The sequence below is a fragment of the Geotrypetes seraphini genome, chromosome 5 (assembly GCF_902459505.1).
Source record: "Geotrypetes seraphini chromosome 5, aGeoSer1.1, whole genome shotgun sequence".
Lineage (NCBI taxonomy): Eukaryota > Metazoa > Chordata > Amphibia > Gymnophiona > Dermophiidae > Geotrypetes > Geotrypetes seraphini.
This window is the reverse complement of record NC_047088.1, coordinates 267,206,108-267,233,402: the sequence shown is the minus strand read 5'-3', so window position 1 is coordinate 267,233,402 and position 27,295 is coordinate 267,206,108. Positions and strand designations below refer to the sequence as shown.

General features: G+C 43.2%; 1 protein-coding gene across 4 annotated transcripts in view; it reads left to right on the top strand.

Annotated features, from left to right (window-relative positions):
* The window catches only part of SPEG (striated muscle enriched protein kinase), a 543,710-nt gene that overhangs the window by 405,853 nt on the left and 110,562 nt on the right, over positions 1 to 27,295 (top strand). For all 4 annotated transcript variants that reach the window (XM_033947131.1, XM_033947130.1, XM_033947129.1 and 1 more), the window contains one exon: positions 5,106 to 5,222. In XM_033947131.1, coding sequence (XP_033803022.1) covers positions 5,106 to 5,222 — 117 coding nt within the window. The remainder of the gene's footprint in view (positions 1 to 5,105; positions 5,223 to 27,295) is intronic.

Sequence of the window (27,295 nt, the reverse complement as noted above, 5' to 3'; positions counted from 1 at the left end):
CTGTGCCTGAATAACAGGGTCCAATGCATCAATTGTTAAAAGCATGAGGTCGATCGAACATCTTGTTAAGGTTTCATTCCAGTTCTTGATATATTCAACATTTTCTTGGAATCTAGGTTCCTTATATAACCTCAGACCTTGAGGAACCCGTCTGGTATGGCAGTATTCTACCAATGTGGCCCATTGGCTACAAAAGTCTCACTCTCTGGAGGAATTAAAGTACACGGTTCTGATTCATATAGACCTATATGAAGGGGACATTACAAAATGCTTGCTGCAAAAAGAACAACGTCTCATCTTCAATAAAAATACTTTGCACCCATATGGTCTTAATTCTGAAATCGAATGGTTAAACTTATAATTCCATCGGTAAGCTAGATATGTCATTTCCGGTTAGATTTCAGTAGAAATAGGGGGAGTGACTAAAAACAAAATGGAGTACATATAAGGCATGTAAGTAGTTAGACTCTCAGCGTGCTCTTTCTTCGATGGTAGCCCAGTAGTAGTAAGCCTCACAGGTATGTAAAAGAGTGATTTATAAAGTTAGGTCCATGTGACAAGTAGAATGGGAGTCATATAAATGTATAGAGACTTAGTACCGCTTTAAAATTTAAGTTTTAATTAGGTTTTAATTAAAATTGTGTTTTTAACAGGGACCCCTCCTGACGAAGGACCTGAAACTCGAGTCGGGGGGCCGGGCTTAATTTCAACTAATTTTAGTAAGCACGGTTGTAATGGCAAGCACAAGTAGCACAAAGCACTTTAAGGTTTATGCACTTTAATCTCACCGCAGCTGGAAGTTAAGAAGATTGGAGCCAAGCCCATTGAAGTTACCTTCAAGATAAGTGAAATCTATCTTCTCATAAGCATACATAATAAGATTCATTGTATTGTATAAACGAAGGAGGCTGGCGAAGGGACAAGAGAAGTGATATGATGGTCCCAAGTATACCCCAGTTCGGTGAGATCACTGAATTTATGGGTATTGGTCTGAACACTTCACAATAATTATAATTATATTTAAATTTTATTAAATCTATTTATAGAGCTGTGATAAAAGTAAAAAGTGATTTAATAATCATCACAGAATAACATTGTATATCTCCCCAGTGGTTGGTGTATGAAACAAAAAGTGTCATGAAAAGTGTGGAATAACTTTTAAGTTTCATAGCTCTACATCATTCTCTTCTTGGTTGAATGGAGAACTTTTCAGTGGCCTCTCGTATAAAGGGGCTCATTTTCAAAAAACAAAAAGTGTCCAAAAAGTGGGGCAGATGGACATTTATCTTGCCAAGCCTTCCAATTTGCTATTTTCAAAACATATTTTGTAGACGGCTTTTTGTGGTGGTTGCCTGTAGTGTGTCTGAATCTGAAGAGAGTTGTATTGGAGGCATAGTTTGGGCGGAACTAGGGCATGCTTATGATTTGGACGTTTTTCTGCAATAATTGAACATTTAAGAAAATGTCTAGGGCACAATTTGGATGTTTGGGACCAGACCTGTTTTAACAATGAAGAAATGTGAAAAAGGTGCCCAAATTAACCAAATGACTAATGGAGATGAAGGCATGAACCTCCACACTCCCCTCAGTGGTCACTGCCCCCTCCCACCTGCCTGTATAATAGCTTCAGATGTTATGGCCAGTCCTAGTACAGTAGCAAGCAGGTTCCTGGAGTAGTCTAGTGGGCAGTGTAGAGAACTATAGAAATGAGGACTCATCCCACTCCAACTACTGCACTTAATGAAGCCCATCCAGATTCCACTGTACCTTCATATAGGTGACATCTGCAAGGCATAAGGGCTATTGGTGTGGTGTACAGTTGGGTCCAGTAGGTTTTGGCTGGGTTTTGGATGGCTCAACATACATTATAAGAGGTTTATGGTGAGATGCGTACCTGGACCTTTTTATGTGACATTCACTGCAGTGCCCACTAAGGTGCTCCAATGCTCTGCTAGGATGTCTACTCAAAATGCTGACCACCTCCTACATTCAGTGACTTGTTTTGGGCATTTTTGGGGGACGTTTTTTTCAAAAATGGTTCAAAAAGATTGATGCGCTGAGGACAAGCACATCTGAGAAATGGCCATTTTTTAAACAAAAAGATAGACGTTTTTCTGTTTCGAAAATTGTCAATGTTGGCTACTGGATTTTTGTGTGTGTTCCGTAAAATGTCCAAACTCGGATTTGGGCTTCATATCGAAAATGCCCCTCCAAGCCAAATAAAATATAGTGTAAATCTCATGAATTAAAAATACACTAAGACATTCAATCAGGAGAGCTATAACACACATCAAACTTAAATAACATGTAGTAATTTATTAATATCATTTGTTGTTTAAATGCACCAAAGTCCTGCTCAGGACACCCTCTAAAACAATATATATCACATATATCAAAGTTTAGACATATTTAGGAAACCCAAGCCCTGACCAGTTCATCAATTACACCCCTTCAAGTGCTCAGTCATTAATTTTCATCATCATAAACTCAAATCTCTATACAGTATTCCAAACCACCATCTCGGCGTGTTGCTAATCCCAAATCTTCTTGTAACAAAATATCACTTTTTTCTGTATCTGTTCAATTTGAGCTGCCAGTTGAAAGTCCAGCACAACACAGAACTGTGTTTCACTTTTCGCGTCTTCAGGAGCTGTAACAAGTCCAGACTCCCCTACCAGTCTAAACAGTATAAACATAAATCACATTTAATACAAAAAAACATTATAATCATATTCCTCATAAACATCATACATATAAATTATCAAAGTTACCTTTATTACTTCCATTAGCATCATAGTTTATGTTACACGACCGCAAGTGAAAATACCAGACCAGGATCCCACTATCCTGCTTCACCAAATGACGGAGACAGAGTGAACTTAATAAACACCATCCTTCCCTTCCAGATATTAACCCTAGGGGTAATTGCTCACAGCTGATACCATTCCACCTCTTTATTCAGGCCCCCAGGTTCTTTTGTAGCCCATTAACAACATAAGAATTTCCGCTGCTGGGTCAGACCAGTGGTCCATCGTACCCAGCAGTCCGTCACGCGGTGGCCCTTAGGTCAAAGACCAGTGCCCTGAGTCTAGCATTACCTATGTACGTTCTGGTTCAGTAGGAACTTGTCTAACTTTATCTTGAATCGCTGGAGGGTGTTTTCCCCTATAACAGCCTCCGGAAGAGCGTTCCAGTTTTCTACCACTCTCTGGGTGAAGAAGAACTTCCTTATGTTTGTATAGAATCTATCCCCTTTTAACTATAGAGAGTGCCCTCTCGTTCTCTCTACCTTGGAGAGGGTGAATAACCTGTCTTTATCTACTAAGTCTATTTCCTTCATTATCTTGACTGTTTCAATCATGTCCCCTCTCAGTCTCCTCTTTTCAAGGGAGAAGAGGCCAAATTGAACAGATACAGAAAAAAGTGATATTTTGTTACAAGAAGATTTGGGATTAGCAACACGCCGAGATGGTGGTCTGGAATACTGTATAGAGATTTGAGTTTATGATGATGAAAATTAATGACTGAGCACTTGAAGGGGTGTAATTGATGAACTGGTCAGGGCTTGGGTTTCCTAAATATGTCTAAACTTTGATATATGTGATATATATTGTTTTAGAGGGTGTCCTGAGCAGGATTTTGGTGCATTTAAACAACAAATGATATTAATACATTACTACATGTTATTTAAGTTTGATGTGTGTTATAGCTCTCCTGATTGAATGTCTTAGTGAATTGAGCTATTAGGAAATTTGGTGTAACCCTGAAATAGTGTGTTGGTTATCCAATGAATTAAAAATAGAGATTAAAATCCCCTTATACTGTTAAAAAAAACATAAGAATTGCCAGACTGGGACAGAGCAAAGGTCCATCAAACCCAGTATCCAGTTCCCAATAGTGGCCAACCCAGGTCAAATGTACCCAGCTAGATCCCAATTAGTAAAATAAATTCTATGTTGCTTATCCTAGGAATAGACAGTGGATTTCCCCAAGCCATCTCTATATGCCTGTAGTACACCCAAAGATATTTCTATACCTTGTGCCAATCTAAATCTAAAGCCCTCAGCCTAGTGTGAATGTACCTCTGTAACCCTCGCTCCACTTCCCCAGTTTATTAAGCCAATAAGGCCTTAGCCCCCTCCCACTGTATCCCAAGATGCATTGGGAGGGGAAGGTTCCTCATTCTCAGCACATGGCCCTTTGGGAAGGAGGGAATGAGCTTCTCTCCTGCTGATTTTGCATCGAATAGCATAGGAGTGTCGGGTGATGTGAGGGAGGTGTTGCCTCATGTCGGGTGGTGTTGGGTGAAATGGGGGGTGTTGCCTCATGTCGGGTGGTGTTGAATGATTGGTTGCCTGATGTTTGAGGGGTCAAGGAATGTTGGGGGATGTGGGTGGGATGTTTGGGGGGGGTCCAAGGATGTTGGGGGAGGAATGTAGGGCCCCAGCTGATCCTGGCAGGGGGAATCCCCATCAGCTGAGCCATCAGGAATCCCCTAAACCAGCTCAGCTGATGGGGATTTCTCTGCTGCAATCAGATGATGGCAAGCACTCAATGTGCTGGTTTTTTCCCTCCATCTCTGGGTGCTGGTAGGGGGTCATGACCACTGGGGAATAAGAGGGGGGTGGGGGGTTTCATGCCTTAAACCCGCCAGTGGTCATCTTGTCTGTTTGGTCTAAGTCCTGGCGTGTAAGTTCCGCCTAGGATGTCCTGGAAAAACTTTGATTATTGTTTCAGGATGGCCAGGAGGAAGCCCGCCCATAACACACCTCCAAATACGCCCCTTTGAGCTCTGAACGCCTAGCAGTTTAGAAATGCTGCTAAACGTCCAGAAAGTTTGTTTTGATTATTGGCAATTAGATGTCTCTGCTATTAGGATGTCCAAGTGCTGACTTATGCAGGTTTTTGAACATTTTAAAGTTTTGATTATGCCCTTCTAAGCCTTTGTGTAAGTGGACAAACAGTGACAATCTGTATTATGAGAAATCCCAAGCACAAAATGACTCTCAAACATTCCACTTTTTTACCTGCTTTTGCCAGATAATATAATGTGTCTGTTCTACTTAATGCAGTTAGAATTTCCTGACCAGTCTCTTTTATTCCAGACTTTCCTCCCGTTTTCCACATTAAATTAAAGGATCAAGTGTTACTGGAAGGAGACTCTGTGACACTCTGCTGCCTTCCTGCTGCAAGTCCAGCTCCCAAAATCTTCTGGCTGAAAGGTAAGGGAAAGAGAAAGGAACTTAATATCATGCCTTTCTTTGGTTACAATCAAAGTGTTTTACATAATACATATACTTTATATACTCAAATATAAGATGATCTGAACATAAGTCGAGGTACCCTTTCCCCCCAAAAAAGGAGGAAAAAAGGGCTCAACTATAAGCCGGGATGTGTGTGTGTGTGTGTGTGTGTTAATATTCATGTGCCCTTCCCTGCCAGGATCTGCACCCAGCCCCTCCCCCTCACTCCCTGCCAGGCTCTGCACCCTGTCCCACCTTCCTGCTCTGTACCCTCTCTCTCCTGATGTCCTGAAGGCCTCCACTGAGCCTGCCATATGACCTGGTGGTCTAGTGGTAGGCTGGGATAGGAGGGATCCCTCCCGTTTCTTGTCCTGGCTGACTCTGACAATTTTTTTACCTCCCGCCCGCATTCCCCCATGTACCTTTTTGAATCCCTGGTGGTCCAGCAGTGTACTGGGCAGGAGTGAGCCTTCTGCGCTCCTGCCCCGTGCTTAGCCCCTCCCTGAATGGTTGCCTTGAGTTCTATTGACCCAATGGTGTACTGGGCATGAATGAGCTATGTACCCTACGGTCAAGCCTTGAGTTTCTCCTTGGATGGCTGCTGCCTTTTCTCACAAGTCCCACAAGAACTGGTGGCAGCCATTCAGTGAGCAGCTCAGCGCTGGGCAGGAGCACTAAAAGCTCACTCCTGGACCATGAGAACTTGCAGCAGCCATTTAGAGAGGCTCAGCTTGGGGCAGGAGCACAGAAAGCTTGAATATAAGATGAGATTTTTGGGCTAAAAAAAGGCCCAAAAATGAGGGTTTCATTTTATATTCAGGTCAGCACTCACCCATCCCGCTCCCAGACTTGTTACAGGCCTCCACCGGCCTGCCGTATGACTTAGTGAGCCGGGACAGGAGGGATCCCTATTGTCCCAGCCGACTCTGACAATTTTTTTTACCTCCCTCCCGCCTTCCCCGCATACCTTTTGAATCGCTAGTGGTCCAGTGGTGTATCAGGCAGGAGTGAGCTTTCTGTGCTTCTGCCCCATGCTGAGCCTCTCTGAATGGCTGCTGCAAGTTCTAATGGTCCAGTAGTGTACCGAGCAGGTGTGAGCTTTTAGCGCTCCTGCCCGGTGCTGAACTGGTGGACCACCAGGGATTCAAAAAGATATGCAGGGGAGGCGGGAGGGAGGTAAAAATACTTGTCAGAGTTGGCCAGGAAAGGAGGGATCCCTACCGCGATGCCATCACTCTTCTACCCGAACTGCCGAGACCCGCAGCAGTTCGGGTAGAGGAGTGATGGCATCACGGTAGGGGAGATGAGGCATCGCGGTAGGGGAGATGAAGCATCTCTCCTGCCGTGATGCATCACTCCCCCCACACACACAACATCGGGGCAAGAGGGAGCCCAAGCCCTCTTGCCCCGTGGCAGCCGCAACCCCCCCCCCCCCCGATTCGATCGGGGCAAGAGGGAGCCCAAGCCCTCTTGCCCCGGCCAACCGCGGCACCCTCGACTCGTTCGGGCCAGGAGGGAGCCCAAGCCCTCCTGGCCCAGGCGACTCTCTACCCCCCCCCGACTCGATCGGGCCAGGAGGGAGCCCAAGCCCTCCTGGCCCAGGCGACTCTCTACCCCTACCCCCCACTAAATTACGGGCAGGACGGATCCCAGGCCCTCCTGCCCTTGACGAACCCCCTCCCCCCAATGTCCGCCCCCCCCAGAACCCCCGACCGCCCCCCCATCAGACCCGTGACCCCCGGCCGACCCCCCCACCCCCACCCCCCTTCACCGTACCTGTTTTGCAGTTGGCTTGGCAGACGGGTGCCCAAACCCGCCTGTCCGGCAGGCAGCTACCGGCAGAATGAGGCCGGATTGGCCCAGCCATCCCAAAGGCCCGCCCACAGGTGGGGCCTAAGGCGCCTGGGCCAATCAGAATAGGCCTGGGAGCCTTAGGCCCCTCCTAGGGGCGGGGCCTGAGGCACATGGGCCGGGTTGGGGCATGATTTTATATAGAGAATCAAGTTTTCTCAGAGCTACCGTGATAGTTAAAGATGTTTCCCAATTTTTTAGAATTGTCTCTTTAAGAATGCCATATAACAGTAACTTGAGGAGTTCTTTGGGAGGTTCATCATAGTCCAAGGCCTCCAAGTACTCCGCAGTATGCCCAATGTTAGCTTCTAATTTAACAGGTAGAGGTTTGCCTATATATTTTTATATACCGCCAAAGCCATGAAAAGTTTGAGGCAGTTTACAACAAGAAGCGCTGTACAATCAGCGAAGAGGTCAACAATTCAAAGACATCTATACAATCTTATATAATGGAAGAAGTAGAAAGCTATAAAGTTCTTAAGGTTAATGGTTGAATTTGTAGTGCTATAAAATTCTTAGTTTACAATTTAACAGGTAGAGGTTTGCCTAGCTACCTAATGTACCTAGTAAAAGAAAGTCCTTCTGAAGGAGAATTTCTTCCAGGAGGCATTTTTTGTGGTGACTGTTTCGAAGGAATGCCATAAGACTCAGGTGCAGATAAAGTAGGTGAACAGTCTGAGTCAGAACGTAAATCTGAATCATATAAAATGCTTGGAGAACTGTGCATCAAGGAGAATGTTGTCTACGAGAAGATTTTTGACTTCGATTTTTGGCACCGATCTGATGAAGACGAGGAAGAAGACCAATGGGTGTCTCTCTTAAGCCTTGAAGTGTGAGATCAACGCAATGAGAAGTGATGATATCTTGAAGTCAAACACCCTGAAGAGTGTTGATGCATCAAAGTAGATGATTGATGCTTCAATGAGGAGCGTCAGTGAGACGAGCGAGAACATCGGTGTGAAGATCGATGTCTGGAAGGTGAAAATCAACGAGAAGGGGAACAACGGTGTCTCACAGGAGATCCCTGATGAGTTTGATACTCCAATAGATAGTTGACAGCGGTACCTTGAGGCCCTGTAATGCTATGCTCAAGCTGGGCCAATATTGAGGGAGTCGATGCTAGCACCGGCATGCAGTGCGGTTTTTATATATTTTACCGAGCTCCCTCTGGAAGAACTCATCAAGTTTCTCCCTAAAAGAAGGCACCGGTACTGATGGCTCAAAAGCCAGTACCATCGGTGCAGCAGGTTGTCTCAGAGTGGGTGACCTCGATGAGGATGCATACCATGTAGGACAGGCAACCTGCGAAGCTGGAGAGCGGTGGCGTCCTTGTTTGATCTGCATCATGGGGCTCGATGCTTTAGAGACCTGCGATGCTTGTTTGGAAGCGGGTGGCTTCTTAGCTGGCTTCCCCAATGCCAGAATCTCTTGTGATGTTGATGTCAAAGCCGATGCCGGAGTTTTCAATGTTGATGCCTGTGAAGATTTGGTGATATCCATGGCAGCGCCGAACAATTGCTCCTGTTGAGTGCGACAGGCTTTAAGAGAGCACAACTTTAAAGATGAACACTGAAAACAAGTCTCAATTTTGTGTTCAGGGCCTAAACATTGCATACACCAATTACAAGAATCTGAAACAGAAATAGACTGCTGACACCTGCCACACTTTTTAAAACCCGTCAACAATTTCAACACAGACTGAAAAATTATTTCCGCAAGATTGAACTCAATTGTCGCTGAAATTTACAAGAGAAAAGAAAATTAAATTCTTCTCCCTTCCCTCGTTGTTTAAGAAAGAAAGAAAAAAGAATAAAAATTATGCAAAAGTGGGAAAGGAAAACTTAGGCTGAACGGAGTTCAACCAAAAAGTACTTGCTGCAAACCTCGGCGGGTGGGAAGGTAGTTGTGCATGCACAGTGTGGACAGTCGCAAAGTTTCTAAAAACTTAACATAGTAACATAACATAGTAGATGACGGCAGATAAAGACCCGAATGGTCCATCCAGTCTGCCCAACCTGATTCAATTTAAATTTTTTAATTTTTTCTTCTTAGCTATTTCTGGGCAAGAATTCAAAGCTTTACCTGGTACTGTGCTTGGGTTCCAACTGCCGAAATCTCTGTTAAGACTTACTCCAGCCCATCTACACCCTCCCAGCCATTGAAGCCTTCCCCAGCCCATCCTCCACCAAACGGCCATACGCAGACATAGACCATGCAAGTCTGCCCAGTACTGGCCTTAGTTCAATATTTAATATTATTTTCTGATTCTAAATCTTCTGTGTTCATCCCACGCTTCTTTGAACTCAGTCACAGTTTTACTCTCCACCACCTCTCTCGGGAGCACATTCCAGGCATCCACTACCCTCTCCGTAAAGTAGAATTTCCTAACATTGCCCCTGAATCTACCATCCCTCAACCTCAAATTATGTCCTCTGATTTTACCATTTTCCTTTCTCTGGAAAAGATTTTGTTCTACGTTAATACCCTTCAAGTATTTGAACGTCTGAATCATATCTCCCCTGTCCTCTAGGGTATATATATTCAGGGCTTCCAGTCTCTCCTCACATGTCTTCTGGCGCAAGCCTCCTATCATTTTCGTTGCCCTCCTCTGGACCGCCTCGTCTTCTTACGTCCTTCGCCAGATACGGTCTCCAAAATTGAACACAGTACTCCAAGTGGGGCCTTACCAATGACCTGTACAGGGGCATCAACACCTTCTTCCTTCTACTGACTACACCTCTCTTTATACAGCCCAGCATCCTTCTGGCAGCATCCTTCTGACTTATCACACTGTTTTTTCGCCTTTAGATCGTCAGACATTGTCACCCCAAGGTCCCTCTCCCTGTCCGTGCATATCAGCTTCTCTCCTCCCAGCATATACGGTTCCTTCCTATTATTAATTCCCAAATGTATTACTCTGCATCTCTTTGCATTGAATTTTAGATGCCAGTCATTAGACCATTCCTCTAACTTTTGCAGATCCTTTTTCATCTTTTCCACTCCCTCTTCGGTGTCTACTCTGTTACAAATCTTGGTATCATCTGCAAAAAGGCAAACTTTTCCTTCTAACCCTTCAGCAATGTCACTCACAAACATATTGAACAGAATTGGTCCCAGCACCAAACCCTGAGGGACTCCACTACTCACCTTTCCTTCCTTCGAGCGACTTCCATCAACCACCATTAAAGTGATAGTTCACTTGTCAAACTGTCTGTACCGGGCTCTGTGGATGACATCACCCATATGTGAGAATATGCTGCCTACTTGTCCTAGGATAATGGTAGAGCCCCTGTGGAAAACTGAAGGCCGTCTTAGGCTTAGCTGCTTCTGTCAGGGGTATTTGCCAGTATCCCTTGGTAAGATCTAGCGTAGTGAGGTACTGGGCTTGCCCTAGCCTATCAAAGAGCTTTTCCACTCTGGGCATGAGGAAGGCACTGAACTGTGAAATCTCGCTGAACTGATGGAAATCAATACAGAATCTCGGAGATCCATCAGCTTTAGGGACTATTACAATTGGACTAGACCAAGGGCTTTGCGAGAGCTCAATAACCCCAAGGGCTAAGATCTCCTCTATCAGGTTATGCACTAGTTTCCTCTTCTCCTCTGATAAGCGATAGGGCTTGACCTCATTATTTTTCCTGGGGTCATCTTAATGTCATGGGATATCAATTCTTGAAACTCCTGGACCAGTGACTGCACTCCCTGGACCTGATCCAGGGTATGACCCTCGCTAATATTCATGCTGTCCTTAGAGAAAAAATCCCCAACCTGGGGACCAAATTCATCTTTCTCACCTTCCTAAGTCATCAGGGCCTATGTTTGGCACTCCTTCCAGGGTTTGAGAAGATTCATAAGGTATATCTGCTCTTGCACCTTACTATCCCGAACCTTGTAGTCTACACGGTTTACTTGTTGCACTACTTAGGTGGGACCCTTCCAAAGGGCTAACAACTTGTGAGGATCCATGGGAACCAAGATCAACACTTGGTCGCCAACCCTCAGCTGCCTTTCCTGAGCCTTCCGGTCATAATAAGTCTTATGCCTATTTATTTATTCATTCAGTTTTCTATACCATTCTCCTAGGTGAGCGGTTTACATGAATTTATTTAGGTACTCAAGCATTTTCCCTGTCTGTCCCAGTGGGCTCACAATCTATCTAATATACCTGGGGCAATGGGGGGATTAAGTGACTTGCCCAGGGTCACAAAGAGCAGCATGGGTTTGAACCAACCTCAGTGCTATCTTGACTCTGTGCAAGGTGGTCCCTTCCTTTTTCAGTGAGTGCGGATAGCTTTTGTCTCAAATCTCCTAAATAGGAAATTACATTCATCCTGGTTTTTGCAGAGGGATCCACTAGGCTTTCTACCGCATAACATTTCGTAGGAGCTTACCCCCAACGACACTTGGACCTTTTCCCGACAGGCATACAGTACCCAGGGAATCATTAGGTCCCAATCTGTCATGTCCTGCTTGGCAACTTTCTTAAGTAAACAGTGGAGTGCCACAGGGGTCTGTATTGGGACCGGTGCTATTTAACTTATTTATAAATGATCTGGAAATTGGAACGATGAGTGAGGTGATTAAATTCGCATCCTCCCTCCTCCTTGCAAATTTCCAGCTGACCTCCTACCCCTCTACTAATATCTCCTCAATGACTCTATCAATTAACCAACCCCAAACTGCATCTTCCCTACAAGTAAACCTCAATTCTCCACCCTTACTTCTATCTCTCACCAATGCCTCTACTATGTAACCGACCCTAAATTGTAACTTCCTGGAAATTTCAAGCTATCTTCTACTGTAATCCGCTTATAACTGCAAGATACAGGCGGAATAGAAGTCACTAATGTAATGTAAATTTGCAGATGACACTAAACTGTTCAAATTTGTTAAAATTGAAGTAGGCCGCTGTCCAGGCCTACCTCGAAATGGGGACCTCACACACTATATACTGATTTCAATAAGTATGTATTTATTTAGCAAATCAATAACAGCTTACAGAAATAAATCATTCAGCATATAGAGTAACAGAATGTGATCTTCAGGCCTGAGGATCCTCTGATGTCTGTTCTGCTTACTTCCTCCTAAAGGCCTGTTTTTATACATTTCTTGGTGGCCAACACCACGTTGGCCTAAATCACCTGATACATCTCTATTGGCTATTTTCTTATACGTTATCACCTAACTAACTTCATTTATTGGCTTATACATTTGTGTCATGTTATACGTTTGCTCTGTTTACCATAAGACCTAACCTTTTCCCGTAAATTCCCCTTCCCTATACCATATAAGCAATTCCGAGCATCAAACCCCTCCCTGCTGTGGTGTCCTAACACATTTCTGGCATATGTTGTTAGATGATAATTCTTGAGAATTCTATCTTCTGACCATGGGCTGTGTTCATCTTTGCATGATAATAATAATAATAATTTTATTTCTTATATACCGCTATACCCTAAGTTCGAAGCGGTTTACAGTGAAAGTCGTGTCTGGAGAGAGTACAGTGTTAACAGTAGGATACAGGATAATACAAAGTGAGTAGGTACTGGGGTGTTTACAATGGTACAAGATGTTAACAAGAGAACAGTTACAGGATGTTTACGATACGATACAGGATACTACAAAGAGAGCCGGTACAGGGGTGTTACAATAAGGTACAAGATAGAAACAAGAGAACAGTTACCGGATGTTTACAATAAGGTACAGGGTGTTTACAATAAGGTACATGATGTTAAACTGAGTTATAGGATGATACAATATGAACAGTTACAAGAGATCAATGCTGTTTACAGTTAGATATCTATAATGTGCGTAAGAGAGGTGTACAGCATAAGCATTGGGGGAAGGGAAAAGGGAGGGAAGGACTTTCGGGGAGGATTATAACTGGTGAGGGGGGAGAGATTGGGTGGTGTTGAAGAGACGGGTCTTCAGAGATTTTCTGAAGTCAGCGTATGATGTGGCTTCAAGTATCTGGTTAGGTGCCGCCCTGGTACCAAGCCTTAGAATTAGGACCTGTTATTTCTCTTAAGTTTCACTTACACAGTAGCTAACTTAAAAACAGGGTATTTCCCCATCCTTGTATGCCTTCTGGTAAGTGGTTTGTGAAATATCTTTTTACAGTCAATCTACTTTTTTTTATCAGTTGCAGAAAGAGATATCAGTTGCAGAAGGAGAAGGGAGGGGGGTTCTGTGAGCTCTGGTTTTCTTCTTATCCTGTTTCACCTGTTTTATATCAGGACTAACAAGGATTTTCATACCAGAACTTTCCATGATTTTCCTTCTTCTTTCCATCTTCCTCTTCCTCTCAAAATGCATGCGGATTGTGAAAAATTACAGGCAGACCTTAGGAAATTGGAAGACTGGGCGTCCAAGTGGCAGACAAAATTTAATGTGGACAAATGCAAAGTGATGCACATTGGGAAGAATAGTCCGAATCACAGTTACCGGATGCTAGGGTCCACCTTGGGGGTTAGCACCCAAGAAAAGGATATGGGTGTCATCATAGACAATATGATGAAACCTTACACCCAATGTGCAGCGGTGGCCAAAAAATCAAACAGGATGCTAGGAATCATTAAAAAAGGGATGATTAACAAGACTAAGAATGTTATACTGACCCTGTATCGCTCCATGGTGCAGCCTCATCTGGAGTATTGCATTCAATTCTGGTCTCCTTATCTCAAGAAGGATATAGAGACGCTAGAAAAGGTTCAAAGAAGAGCAACCATAGTGATAAGGGGATGTAACTCCTCTCACTTGATGAAAGACTGAAAAGGTTAGGGCTCTTCAGCTTGGAAAAGAGATGGCTGATGGGAGATAGGATTGAAGTCAACAAAATCCTGAATGGAGTAGAATGGGTACAAGTGGATTGATTTTTCACTCCATCAAAAATTGCAAAGACTAGGGGACACTCGATGAAGTTATAAGGAAATACTTTTAAAAGGAGGATTTTCTTTCACTCAGAGAATAGTTAAGCTCTGGGAGGCGTTGCCAGAGGTTGTGATAAGAACAGATAGCTTAGCTGGTTTTATGAAAGGTTTGGACAATTTCCTGGAGGAAAAGTCCATAGTCTGTTATTGATAAAGACATGGGGGAAGCCACTGCTTGCCCTGGATCGGTAGCATGGAATGTTTCTACTCCTTATGTTTCGGCCAGGTACTAGTAAGCTGGATTGGCCACCGTGAGAAGGGACTACTGGGCTTGATGAACCATTGGCAGTATATAAATACTTAAATAAATACATTTTTAAAATGTTCTTATTTTCTCTGCCACAAGTTTAAAGAACCATTTTGGTTTCCATTTTTATTGTTCCTCTCAGCCTTGACCACTGTTTTTCCACTTCCCTTATGTCCTACCATCCTAACAGCTCTTTCTTCAGGTATGCTCCCTCTTTGCTAAAGTTTGTACGTTTGAAATCTATGACTTTGAGTTATGACTTCCACTATGACTTCCACTTTAGCTGTTATATCAAACCAAACTGTTTGATGATCGTTATTTCCCAGGTGGGCACCCACTCGAACATTAGAGATACTCTCCCCATTTGTGAGGTCCAGATCTAGTATCGCTTTTTCCCTCTTGTCACCATGTGTCTTAGTAGAGCCTCCTGAAAGAAATCCAAAATTTCCCTACTTCTTTCTGATTCCCCAAATGGAATGTTCCAGTCCACATCTGGCAGATTGAAGTCACCCAACAGCAGCACCTCTTCTTTCTTTTCGGACTTTTGGATATCTGCAATCAGATCTTTATCAATTTGCTGTGATTGATTCAGAGGTCTGTAGACTACACCCACATAGAAAGAAGTTTCATCTTTTCTTTTCAAAATGATCCATATTGCTTCTTCCTCTCCCCAGGTCCCCTGCATTTCAGTCACTTGGATATCAATTTTTACAGAGAGCTACTCCTCCACCTCTTTGACCATCTCTGTCCTTCCTAAAAAAATTATATCCCAGTACATTTGCATCCCATCCATGGGAATCACTGAACCATGTCTCAGTGATAGCAACAATATCCAGGTCTGCCTCTAACATCAGGGCTTGCAGGTTACTGCCCGTCCGCAGTGTTATCTCTTTCTCTCTCCAAGAGATTCCACATGCCTATCCCAGGCCCTTTTGAATTCAGATACAGTTTCTGTCTCCACCACCTCTTCTGGGAGACTGTTCCATGCATCCACCACCCTTTCTGTGAAAAAATATTTCCCTAGTTTACTCCGAAGTCTATCACCTCTTAACTTCATCCTATGCCCTCTCATTGCAGAGTTTCCTTTCAAATGAGACTCGACTCATGCGCATTTACATTACGTAGGTATTTAAACATCTCTATCATATCTCCCCTCTCCCGCCTTTCCTCCAAAGTATACAGATTGAGATCTTTAAGTCTGTCCCCATATGCCTTATGATGAAGAACACATACCATTTTATCAGCCTTCCTCTGGACTGACTCCATCCTTTTATATCTTTTTGAAGGTGCGGCCTCCAGAATTGTACACAATATTCTAAATGAGGCATCACCAAAGTCTTATACAGTTGCATCAATACCTCATTTTTCCTACTGGCCATACCTCTCCCTATGCAGCCTAACATCCTTCTAGCTTTCACAGTCACCTTTTCAACCTGTTTGGCTACCTTAAGATTATCACATACAATCACACCCACATCCCGCTCTTCTGTCATGCACATAAGTTCTTCACCTCCTAAACTGTACCGTTCCCTCAGGTTTTTGCAGCCCAAAAGCATAACCTTGCATTTCTTAGCATTAAATTTAGCTGCCAAATTTCAGACCATTCTTCAAGCTTCACCAGGTCTTTCTTCATGTTATTCACACCATCCGGCGTGCCTACTCTATTGCAGATTTTGCTATCATCTGCACAGAGGCAAATCTTACCGGACAACCCTTTAGCAATATCGTTCACAAAAATGTTAAAAGGAACAGGCCCAAGAACAGAACCTTGAGGCACACCAGTGATAACATTCCTTTCCTCAGAGCGATCTCCATTGATGTCTACCCTCTGTCGCCTTCCACTCAACCAGTTCCTGACCCAGCCCGTCACTTTGGGACCCATCCCAAGGGCACTCAGTTTATTTATTAGATGTCTGTGTGGAACACTGTCAAAGGCTTTGCTAAAATCTAAATACACCACATCTAGCGCACAGATCATGAACTTTGTTTCTTGGACTGCGAGCGTTTGTGGTCATTGTTTTCCAGCTATGTTTGTCTAATTCTTCTGAATTTCAGCCCTCCTTTTTTCAATGATCAAAAGCATTAAAACAAATGAACATTTATTCAAAATCTTATTCCATTTGTTGAGAAACTCTGAATCATTTTTAAAGTTCTGTGGTTCTTTATTTATTCTAAGACCCCCTTAGAATTCTTTCAGTGCTGGTATCATTTAAATGTGTGTGCTATCTTGAATGTAAAGCAATTTATCACATAAAATGATATTGCACCATGAAGTTCTTTGACCAGTGATCGAGACATGACCTGCCACATTCAGGAATCTGATGCAGTGGTGTTGCTTTAAAGGTTTCAGAGGTCTTTTTCTCCCTAAGTTGTGTACTAAAATGAGTTGTGCTATTTAAACGGGTGTTGTTTGATTTTCACTATTTTAATAGTTACACCTGAAGTTGCTATATAGAATTATGGTGCTGAAAAGTTCTCAGCCCAACCACGAAGAGAATGATGTGGATATGGTTCTTCAATATTAATCTAACTTGGAATCACATATATCTCATAAATATTTCTTATTCCAAGTAATAAGTGTCCGTTGTAATATATGATTCAACGACTCTTAATAGCTATAAGTTTCATAATTTTACTGAAGCTTCGGACCTCAGAAACACCACTTATCGTTCAAATATTTATCATAGCAATAAGCTTGACGTGTTGTTTCCTCACTGGCCCACTATTTTATCCTAATTGGATTTCATTATTTAAAGTGCAGATTTTAAAGTGCAATAGTTTCAAAGTGCTTAAAAAATGCCTTAAAATGCTAGGATATGGCGATACTTGAGAGGGTCCAGAGAAGAGCGACGAAAATGATAAAAGGCATGGAAAACCTTTCATATGCAGATAGGTTAGAAAGGCTGGGGCTCTTCTCCCTGGAAAAGCGGAGACTCAGAGGAGACATGATAGTGACTTTCAAGATCATGAGAGGTATCGAGAAGGTAGACAGAGATAAATTCTTCAGACTAATGGGGCCCACAAGTACAAGGGGACACTCGGAGAAACTGAAAGGGGACAGGTTTAGAACCAATGCTAGGAAGTTCTTTTTCACTCAGAGGGTAGTGGACACATGGAACACACTGCCGGAGGCTGTGATAGGACAGAGTACACTCCAGGGTTTTAAAGAAGGATTAGATAAATTCCTGAAAGATAGGGGGATTGAGGGATACAGATAGAGGTAGAGATGGGATATAGAGAGAGTTTAGATAGAGACCAAGGGGATTTAAGGGTTCAGACAATGATCACCGTACAGGTCAGGGGCCTGATGGGCCGCCGCGGGTGCGGACTGCTGGGCGCGATGGACCTCTGGTCTGACTCAGCAGAGGCAACTTCTTATGTTCTTATGTTCTTATATTAGTCAAATACTTTTACATATGTACTAGAAGCTTATAACTTATCTCTGTTTTTATGATCGGGGAAACTCAGATCCAACATGTTTTGCGTACTCAACGCTTTATCAAGGATTGTTTCCCACAATCACTCCGGCAGGATAAGGGAGATATGATAGAGACGTTTAAATGCCTATGTGGCATAAATGCGCATGAGGCGAGTTTCTTTCAATTGAGAGTGAGAGGGCATAGAATGAGGTTAAGAGGTGATAGGCTCAGGAGTAATCTGAGGAAATACTGTTTTACAGGAAGGGTGGTAGATGTATGGAAAAGTCTCCCAGTGGAGGTGGTGGAGACAAGGACTGTGTCTGAATTAAAAAAAAAGCATGGGACAGGCACGTGGGCTCCCTTTGGGAGAGGAGGAGATAGTGGATACTGCGAATGGGCAAATTAGATGGGCCATTGACCTTTTTCTGCCATCATGTTTCTATGTTCTCTGTTTTTCTTTGCCTCATACTAAGGAAAGATCTGCCCTCAGACAGAATAGCATGCAGGGCTGTTGAAGTATTGTAATATTTACAAAGTATGTGATGAACACAGAGAATCTAGAATCAGAAAATAATAGTAAATATTGAAGAACTAAGGCCATTACTGGGCAGACTTGCACGGTCTGTGTCTGTATATGTGTAGATGGACTGGAGTGAGCTTTGACGGAGACTTCAGTAGTTGGAACCTAAGAACAGTACTGGGCAGAGCTTTGGATTCTTGCCCAGAAATAGCTAAGAAGAAGATAAAGGGAACCCCCCCCCCAACAAATTTTTAGATTGAATTAGGTTGGGCAGACTGGATGGACCATTTGGGTCTTTATCTGACATCATCTACTATGTATGTTATGCTAAATGAGGGATGTGATACTGATCTAATTATGATTGCAATTCATTAGTTACTAGTTCTTCCAAAATACAGTACTGTAATAGTAAGCAGTGAAATTGAGGCCACTGACTAAACCAACAATGAAAATAATTGATAATTATTTGTCTGTCTCTCCAAGTTAGATTGTAGACTCTTCCGAGCAGGGACCTTCTTTAAATGTCAGAATGTACTATGCTGTGTATGTTTTTCAGCGCTATATATGTGATAAATAGTAGTGGTAGTACCAGACGTACACAGCACTGTACAGCGTCACAAAGGTGACCGTCCCTGCCCGAATGAGCTTACAATCTAAACAATCAAGACAGATAAACAGGATACTAGTGTAGTGGTTACAGTATGAGAGGATGGTTAAACTGCTGGCTAGGTTGATGAGCAGAAGGAAGAGGGGAGTATAACTTGAAAGCTGTCTCAATAAGGTGAGTTTTCAGCCTACTTTTGAACAAGGGAAGGGAATGGGCATGGCAGACAGACTCAGGTAGTTTATTCCAGTCATGTGGGGCAGCTAGATGAAAGGAATAAAGTTTGGAATCAGAAGTGGAGAAGAGGGTACAGATAAAAGCAATTTGTCTGAGGAATGGAGTTCTCAGGGAGATGTATAAGGAGAGACAGGACCAAGAGATAGAGCAAACAGGATCAGAAGAGCTTACAATGAACTACTATACTAACTGGCTACATGAGGAATGAGGCCTTTCAGAACAGAGGCCAAGTTTGAAAAGGGGCTCCACCCTGAGAAAGCTTTGTTTAAATATGTAGCAAAGTTTGTGAGGTCACCTGAGTGCTTGATTGGGAGGGGCTAGAGCCAGTCAATAGTTAGGCACCAATCAGAGGCTGCAAGAGGCAGTGTTGCAGGTAGCAAGAAAGGAGGGGGAAGAGTTTGGTTTGTAGTCACTTCTGGGTGCTTGATTGGGAAGGTCTACAGGATTGAGAGACTTCCAGCTTTCCCTAGCTGAGGGCTGAGACAGAGCCCTGGGGAGCACAGTGGATCAAGTGAGTCTATTAAGTGAAAGTAGTGTTCTTTGCATGGCTGAGGTAAGTCACTGATATATTGAAGTTGTTGGCTTTATTTCAGGTCTGGCTAGAGCTAGACCATGGGCTAAATGGATTGTGCTAAACTTGTGTTTGAGGCAGCTGTGAATCAAGAAGGATAAGTGTGGTAACACAGAAGTTTACTTTATTTCTATTCCTTGAAAAGTATAACTTGCTTCCTGCACCTGTGATCAGGCAAAATAAAACTTCCTTTGTTCATATGCAAAGTGTGTACTGGCTGTGTGTGTGCAGACCTCTCCTGAAAATCCTACCCAGCCTTGTTATATAAAAGTCTGCCTGACACTGTTCTTATGTTCCAGCTATTGGAGCTGCTGTCGAAGCCCACTCCAGCCCATCCTAAATCGGATTGTTATATACAGGATACAAACCATACAAGGCTGCCTAGCACCAGCCTTAGATCTTCACAGCTGAGGTCATTTTAATTGCTACATTTCCATTTTATAACATGAACAAATCCAATACATGACTGACATTTCTTAAACAAATGTATCGAATAGATAAGTCCTCACAAATTTTCTAAGTGCTTGATAAGAAAATGAGTTCAGGAGCAAATCACAGATTTTATGCTACTTATCCTAGAAAAAAAAAAGTAGATTTTCTTGTCCATCTTAATAATGACTTATGGACTTTTCTTTTAGGAAATGTTCCAAACCTTTTATAAACCTGCTAAGCTAACTGCTTTCATTACTTTCTCCAGCAAAAAATTCCAGAATTTAATTACAAGCTGCATGAAGAAATATTTGTTTTATTGAGAGGTTTTTGATCAATGAAAGACAACGGAACCCATGTCATGCAAACTCATTTATCCTATTGGGATTGTTTTGCAGGGTTGCTGAGATCTTTTCCTCTCTGATTAAAACGATATATATTTTGGACTGTTTTATGAGATCATTTACTTCCTTTTTAGCTACCCAGGCCATAGGCTGTATGGATTAATTTCAAATTGCAATGGAGGCCCAAAGTGACAAAGGTGCCAAACACAATATAAATTATCCCTCCCTAGATACTTGCTCAATATTATGGTTTTAAAAACTTTTTATACTAAATATACTGACAGGTAGATCTAAGTGGTGTACAGTCTGGCATTCTTTTTTGCTTTTATATATCTATATAGTATTTGGAGAATGGCTTCCTGTCTCTGTGGTTTCCATAGGGCAGGATTGAGGCATAGGCAAGCTGAGCACACCTGTTGATTAGTGTTAACCAGTTTGTCTGCTCTTGGTTTTTTGTTGTTAGGTTTCCTATTTTAAAACTGACATTTTTTTTTGCTTGCTCAATATTATGGTTTTTAAAACTGTTTGTACTAAATATACTGACACATAGATCTAAGTGGTGTATAGTCTGGCATTCTTTTCTGCTTATATGTTTCCCGTCTCTGTGATTTTTATATTTTTATATATATATATAATCTGGCATTCTTTAGAATATATATGCCAGATTGTACACCACTTAGATCTATTACCTGGTATAGTCCTATGGAAATCACAGAGACGGGAAACCATTTCCTAAATATTCTAACCAAAAGTTAAGACTGTCTCCCAGTACATAACCTTGGGAAAGCACATAGACCAGGGATTAGACCTACATATTCTGGCCAGAACATGGCCTGAGAAAAGTATAGAGACCAACGGTGACTGAAATTTAAGACTGTGTCCTGGTGCTTAAAGCAAGGTCAGGTATTATTTCCACATGATGTGTTATGTGCTCTGAGGACTGTATAGAGCAGTGGTCTCAAACTCGCGGCCCGCCAAGTACTATTTTGAGGCCTTCGGTATGTTTATCATAATCACAAAAGTAAAATAAAACAGTGACTTGATCATATGTCTCTTTAGCTATAAATGACAATATTATTATTAAGACTTAGCCAAAAGGAAAGATTTATAAACTATAAAGCAGGGGTGCCCACACTTTTTGGGCTTGCGAGCTACTTTTTAAATGACCAAGTCAAAATGATCTACCAACAATAAAATAAAAAAAAAACACAAAGCACACTGTACGCATACAAAATGTGTACACTTGGAATGCGCTACCGGAGGAAGTGATCAGGCAGAGTACGGTACAAGGATTCAAACAGGGATTGGATGGATTCCTGAGGGATAAAGGGATCGTGGGATACTGAGGGAAAAGGAGATAGAGGGGTATAGATGAGGATTACTGCGCAGGTCCTGGACCTGTTGGGCCGCCGCGTGAGCGGACTGCTGGGCACGATGGACCTCAGGTCTGACCCAGTGGAGGCATTGCTTATGTTCTTATGTTCTTATGTTAATCATCATTCCTATTCCAGGGTTTTTCAAAGAGGTCAAAGCAGATGACTCTATGCACTATCACCTCAGTAACAACCATACAAAAATAGACAAATATACCTCCCTCCCTTTCTATTAAACCACGATAGCAGTTTTTAGTGCAGGGAGCTGCGCTGAATGCCCAGCGCTGCTCTCGACACTCATAGGCTCCCTGCGCTAAAAACCTCTATTGCGGTTTAGTAAAAGGGGACCTTAGTGTAAAATATAGACAGCAGATATAAATTCAGACACATTTTGATCACTAAATTTAAAATAAAATCATTTTTCCTACCTTGTCTGGTGATTTCATGAGTCTCTGGTTGCACTTTCTTCTTCTGACTGTGCATACAATCTTTCTTCCCTTCTTTTAGCCTGTATGCTTCCTCTCCTCCAGACCTCATTCCTTCCCCCAACTTTTCCTTCCTCTTCCCTGCCCTTTCTTTCTCTCTGCCTCCCTTTCTTTTTTTTTCTGTTTCTCTTCTTTCCTTCTGTCTCCCTGCCTGCCCTTTTTCTTTCTTTCTCCCTGCCCTCCCCCAAGCCACTGCCATTGCCATCGGGGACCAGGACCCAAACGCCACCAATAACAGGCCCCAAGCTCTCCCTGCTTCGGCCAGCCAGCATTCCTCTCCCCGACGTCAATTCTGCCATCGGGAAGAGGAAGGCTGATCAGCCCAAGATCGTGATCAACCTATTGGGGAAATGCTGCCGGGTCCTGCCTTCGCGGAAACTGAAAGTAGGCAGGACCCGGCAGCAAGAAGAGGAAATGCTTCAATTACTTGTCTCCCGCCTTAGCCCTTAGCGAACGCTTGCTTCAGGGCTCTCAATATGTGCGTGCCGGCTTCCCTTCTCCCCTCCCCCCCCGGACATAACTTCCGGTTTTGGAGGGAAGAGAAGAGAAGCCGGCACGCACACTTTAGAGCCCGGAGCATAAGTTCGCTACGGGCTGAAATCTCCAAGCCGGTTTTTGGGTTTTTTTTTTTTATGTTCAGCAGCGGCAGATGACAGCTGGGAGGACCGCCCAGCTAAAAGGCCCCAGGAAGAACACTGGAGAGGAAGGCTGATCGGCCCGTAGATCAGGATGGCAACACGAGTCTGCGATCGACTCACGTTGCCTTCCAGAGCTACTGGTCGATCGCGATCGACGTGTTGGGCACCCCTGCTATAAAGAGTTTTACCTCATGCAAAATTTCTTTAATAAGAAATTTCTTTAATAAGACATTAACTATTTTTTCTCCAGTACCTACAAATCCAAAATGTGGCCCTACAAAAGGTTTGAGTTTGAGACCACTGGTATAGTAACATAGTAGATGACGGCAGATAAAGACCCAAATGGTCCATCCAGTCTGCCCAACCTGATTCAATTTAAATTATTATTTTTTTTTTTTTTTCTTCTTAGCTATTTCTGGGCGAGAATCCAAAGCTTTACCCGGTACTGTGCTTGGGTTCCAACTGCTGAAATCTCTGTTAAGACTTACTCCAGCCCATCTACACCCTCCCAGCCATTGAAGTCCTCCCCTGCCCATCCTCCTCCAAACGGCCATGCACAGACACAGACCGTACAAGTCTGCCCAGTAACTGGCCTAGTTCAATCTTTAATATTATTTTCTGATTCTAAATCTTCTGTGTTCATCCCACGCTTCTTTGAACTCAGTCACAGTTTTACTCTCCACCACCTCTCTCGGGAGCGCATTCCAGGCATCCACCACCCTCTCCGTAAAGTAGAATTTCCTAACATTGCCCTTGAATCTACCACCCCTCAACCTCAAATTATGTCCTCTGGTTTTACCATTTTCCTTTCTCTGGAAAAGATTTTGTTCTACGTTAATACCCTTTAAGTATTTGAACGTCTGAATCATATCTCCCCTGTCCCTCCTTTCCTCTAGGGTATACATATTCAGGGCTTCCAGTCTCTCCTCATACGTCTTCTGGCGCAAGCCTCCTATCATTTTCGTCGCCCTCCTCTGGACCGCCTCAAGTCTTCTTACGTCTTTCGCCAGATACGGTCTCCAAAACTGAACACAATACTCCAAGTGGGGCCTCACCAATGACCTGTACAGGGGCATCAACACCTTCTTCCTTCTACTGACTACGCCTCTTTATACAGCCCAGAATCCTTCTGGCAGCAGCCACTGCCTTGTCACACTGTTTTTACGCCTTTAGATCTTCGGACACTATCACCCCAAGGTCCCTCTCCCCGTCCGTGCATATCAGCTTCTCTCCTCCCAGCATATACGGTTCCTTCCTATTATTAATCCCCAAATGCATTACTCTGCATTTCTTTGCATTGAATTTTAGTTGCCAGGCATTAGACCATTCCTCTAACTTTTGCAGATCCTTTTTCATATTTTCCACTCCCTCTTCGGTGTCTACTCTGTTACAAATCTTGGTATCATCTGCAAAAAGGCACACTTTTCCTTCTAACCCTTCAGCAATGTCACTTACATACATATTGAACAGGATTGGCCCCAGCACCGAACCCTGAGGGACTCCACTAGTCACCTTTCCTTCCTTCGAGCGACTTCCATTAACCACCACCCTCTGGCGTCTGTCCGACAGCCAGTTTCTGACCCAGTTCACCACTTTGGGTCCTAACTTCAGCCCTTCAAGTTTGTTCAACAGCCTCTTATGAGGAACTGTATCAAAGGCTTTGCTGAAATCCAAGTAAATTACATCTAGCATATGTCCTCGATCCAGCTCTCTGGTCACCCAATCAAAAAATTCAATCAGGTTCGTTTGGCACGATTTACCTTTTGTAAAGCCATGTTGCCTCGGATCCTGTAATCCATTAGATTCAAGGAAATACACTATCCTTTCTTTCAGCAACACTTCCATTATTTTTCCAACAACTGAAGTGAGGCTCACCGGCCTGTAGTTTCCTGCTTCATCCCTGTGACCACTTTTATGAATAGGGACCACATCCGCTCTCCTCCAATCCCCAGGAATCACTCCCGTCTCCAGAGATTTGTTGAACAAGTCTTTAATAGGACTCGCCAGAACCTCTCTGAGCTCCCTTAGTATCCTGGGATGGATCCCGTCTGGTCCCATCGCTTAGTCCACCTTCAGTTTTTCAAGTTGCTCATAAACACCCTCCTCCGTGAACGGCGCAGAATCTACTCCAATTTCTCGTGTAACTTTGCCAGACAATCTCGGTCCTTCTCCAGGATTTTCTTCTGTGAACACAGAACAGAAGTATTTGTTTAGCACATTTGCTTTCTCCTCATCACTCTCCACATATTTGTTCCCAGCATCTTTCAGCCTAGCAATTCCATTTTTTATCTTCCTCCTTTCACTAATATATCTGAAAAAATTTTTATCTCCTTGTTTTACATTTTTAGCCATTTGTTCTTCCGCCTGTGCCTTCGCCAAACGTATCTCTCTCTTGGCTTCTTTCAGTTTCACCCTGTAGTCCTTTCTGCTCTCCTCTTCTTGGGTTTTTTTATATTTTATGAACGCCAACTCTTTCGCCTTTATTTTCTCAGCCACTAGGTTGGAGAACCATATCGGCTTCCTTTTTCTCTTGTTTTTATTGATTTTCTTCACATAAAGGTCCTTAGCCATTTTTATCGCTCCTTTCAGCTTAGACCACTGTCTTTCCACTTCTCTTATGTCCTCCCATCCTAACAGCTCTTTCTTCAGGTACTTTCCCATTGCATTAAAGTCCGTACGTTTGAAATCTAGGACTTTAAGTATCGTGCGGCCGCTCTCCACTTTAGCCGTTATATTAAACCAAACCGTTTGATGATCGCTACTACCCAGGTGAGCACCCACTCGAACATTAGAGATACTCTCTCCATTTGTGAGGACCAGATCCAATATCGCTTTTTCCCTTGTGGGTTCCGTCACCATTTGTCTGAGCAGAGCCTCTTGAAAGGCATCCACAATCTCCCTACTTCTTTCCGATTCCACAGACGGAACATTCCAGTCCGCATCCGGCAGGTTGAAATCTCCCAACAGCAGAACCTCCTCTTTCCTTCCAAACTTTTGGATATCCACAATCAGATCCTTATCAATTTGCTGCGATTGAGTCGGAGGTCTGTAGACTACACCCACGTAGATAGAAGTTCCATCTTCTCTTTTCAGAGCAATCCATATCGCTTCTTCCTCTCCCCAGGTCCCTTGCATTTCGGTCGCTTGGATATTGATCTTTACATAGAGAGCTACTCTTCCACCTTTATGACCATCTCTGTCCTTCCTAAAAAGATTATATCCCGGTATGTTTGCATCCCATCCATGTGATTCACTGAACCATGTCTCTGTGATAGCAACAATATCTAGATCTGCCTCTAATATCAGGGCTTGCAGATCATGAACTTTGTTGCTTAGACTGCGAGCATTTGTGGTCATCGCTTTCCAGCTATTTTTCAGCGATAATCTCCTTTTTCGTATGGATTTTTGTGTCGTTTCACTTTCCGTTGCAATACTAAGAAATGAGTTGCTGATATTGCTTATGTTGCAGCCTTTACTACTATCACATCTTTTCTTTTGCCGGGGGTGGTCTCTATAATTGTCCTTCGTACATACACCACCCCCACCTTCTAGTTTAAATGCCTAGAAAAATATTGTCTAAATTTCTCTGCAAGGTTTCTTTTTCCTGCTGTAGTAATATGTAGCCCATCAGTGCAATATAGCTTCTTGTCCTTCCATGTATTTCCCCATCCTCCTATGTACCTGAAGCCTTCTTGATGACACCAGGCTCTGAGCCATCTATTAAAGTCCTCTGTGTTTTTCACTCTTTGCTCTCCTTTTCCATATGCAGGCAGTATTTCAGAAAAAGCTAAAGTCTTTACAAAAGGTTTCACGCCCTCACCAAGCTCCCGAAAAGCTTTCTGTGCTGCAAGTGTGGGGTTGTTGGCCAGGTCATTTGTTCCCAGATGGATAACAACATCAGTGTTAAAATCCTTAGTTTCTTCCTTAATTATAGTCAGTATTTGCCTGGAACTCCTGGTAGCTGAGGATCCTGGAAGACATTTCACTATTTTGGTCTCCTCACCCTGTGTTCCAAGGTTAATGCCTCTGATGATGGAATCCCCCAACAGTAATAGTTTTCTGTTTTTGGCTTTTTTATTTGTACTTAGGGTGCACTTGTTCTCTTGAGTTACCTTCATTGGTTCCAGTTCCACCTCCCTTCTGTTTTCTTGAGTATCGCAGTGCACTAGTGGTGCGAAGGAATTCTGTAGAGGTAATATTAGTGAAGGTGGATGTTTCTGTGTTACATGTCGCAGTCTTCCTGAGCCTACTGTGACCCATTTATTCCTGGGCTGTTTTATTCTTTGAGGTAGAGGTGGTAAGTTGGTATGATTTTGTGGAGTGTTGGAAGCTGCTTTAATTGTATTCAATTCCTGTTTAAGTTTGCAGAGCTCCTCCTTAATACTGGCAAGTTGAAGACAGATGG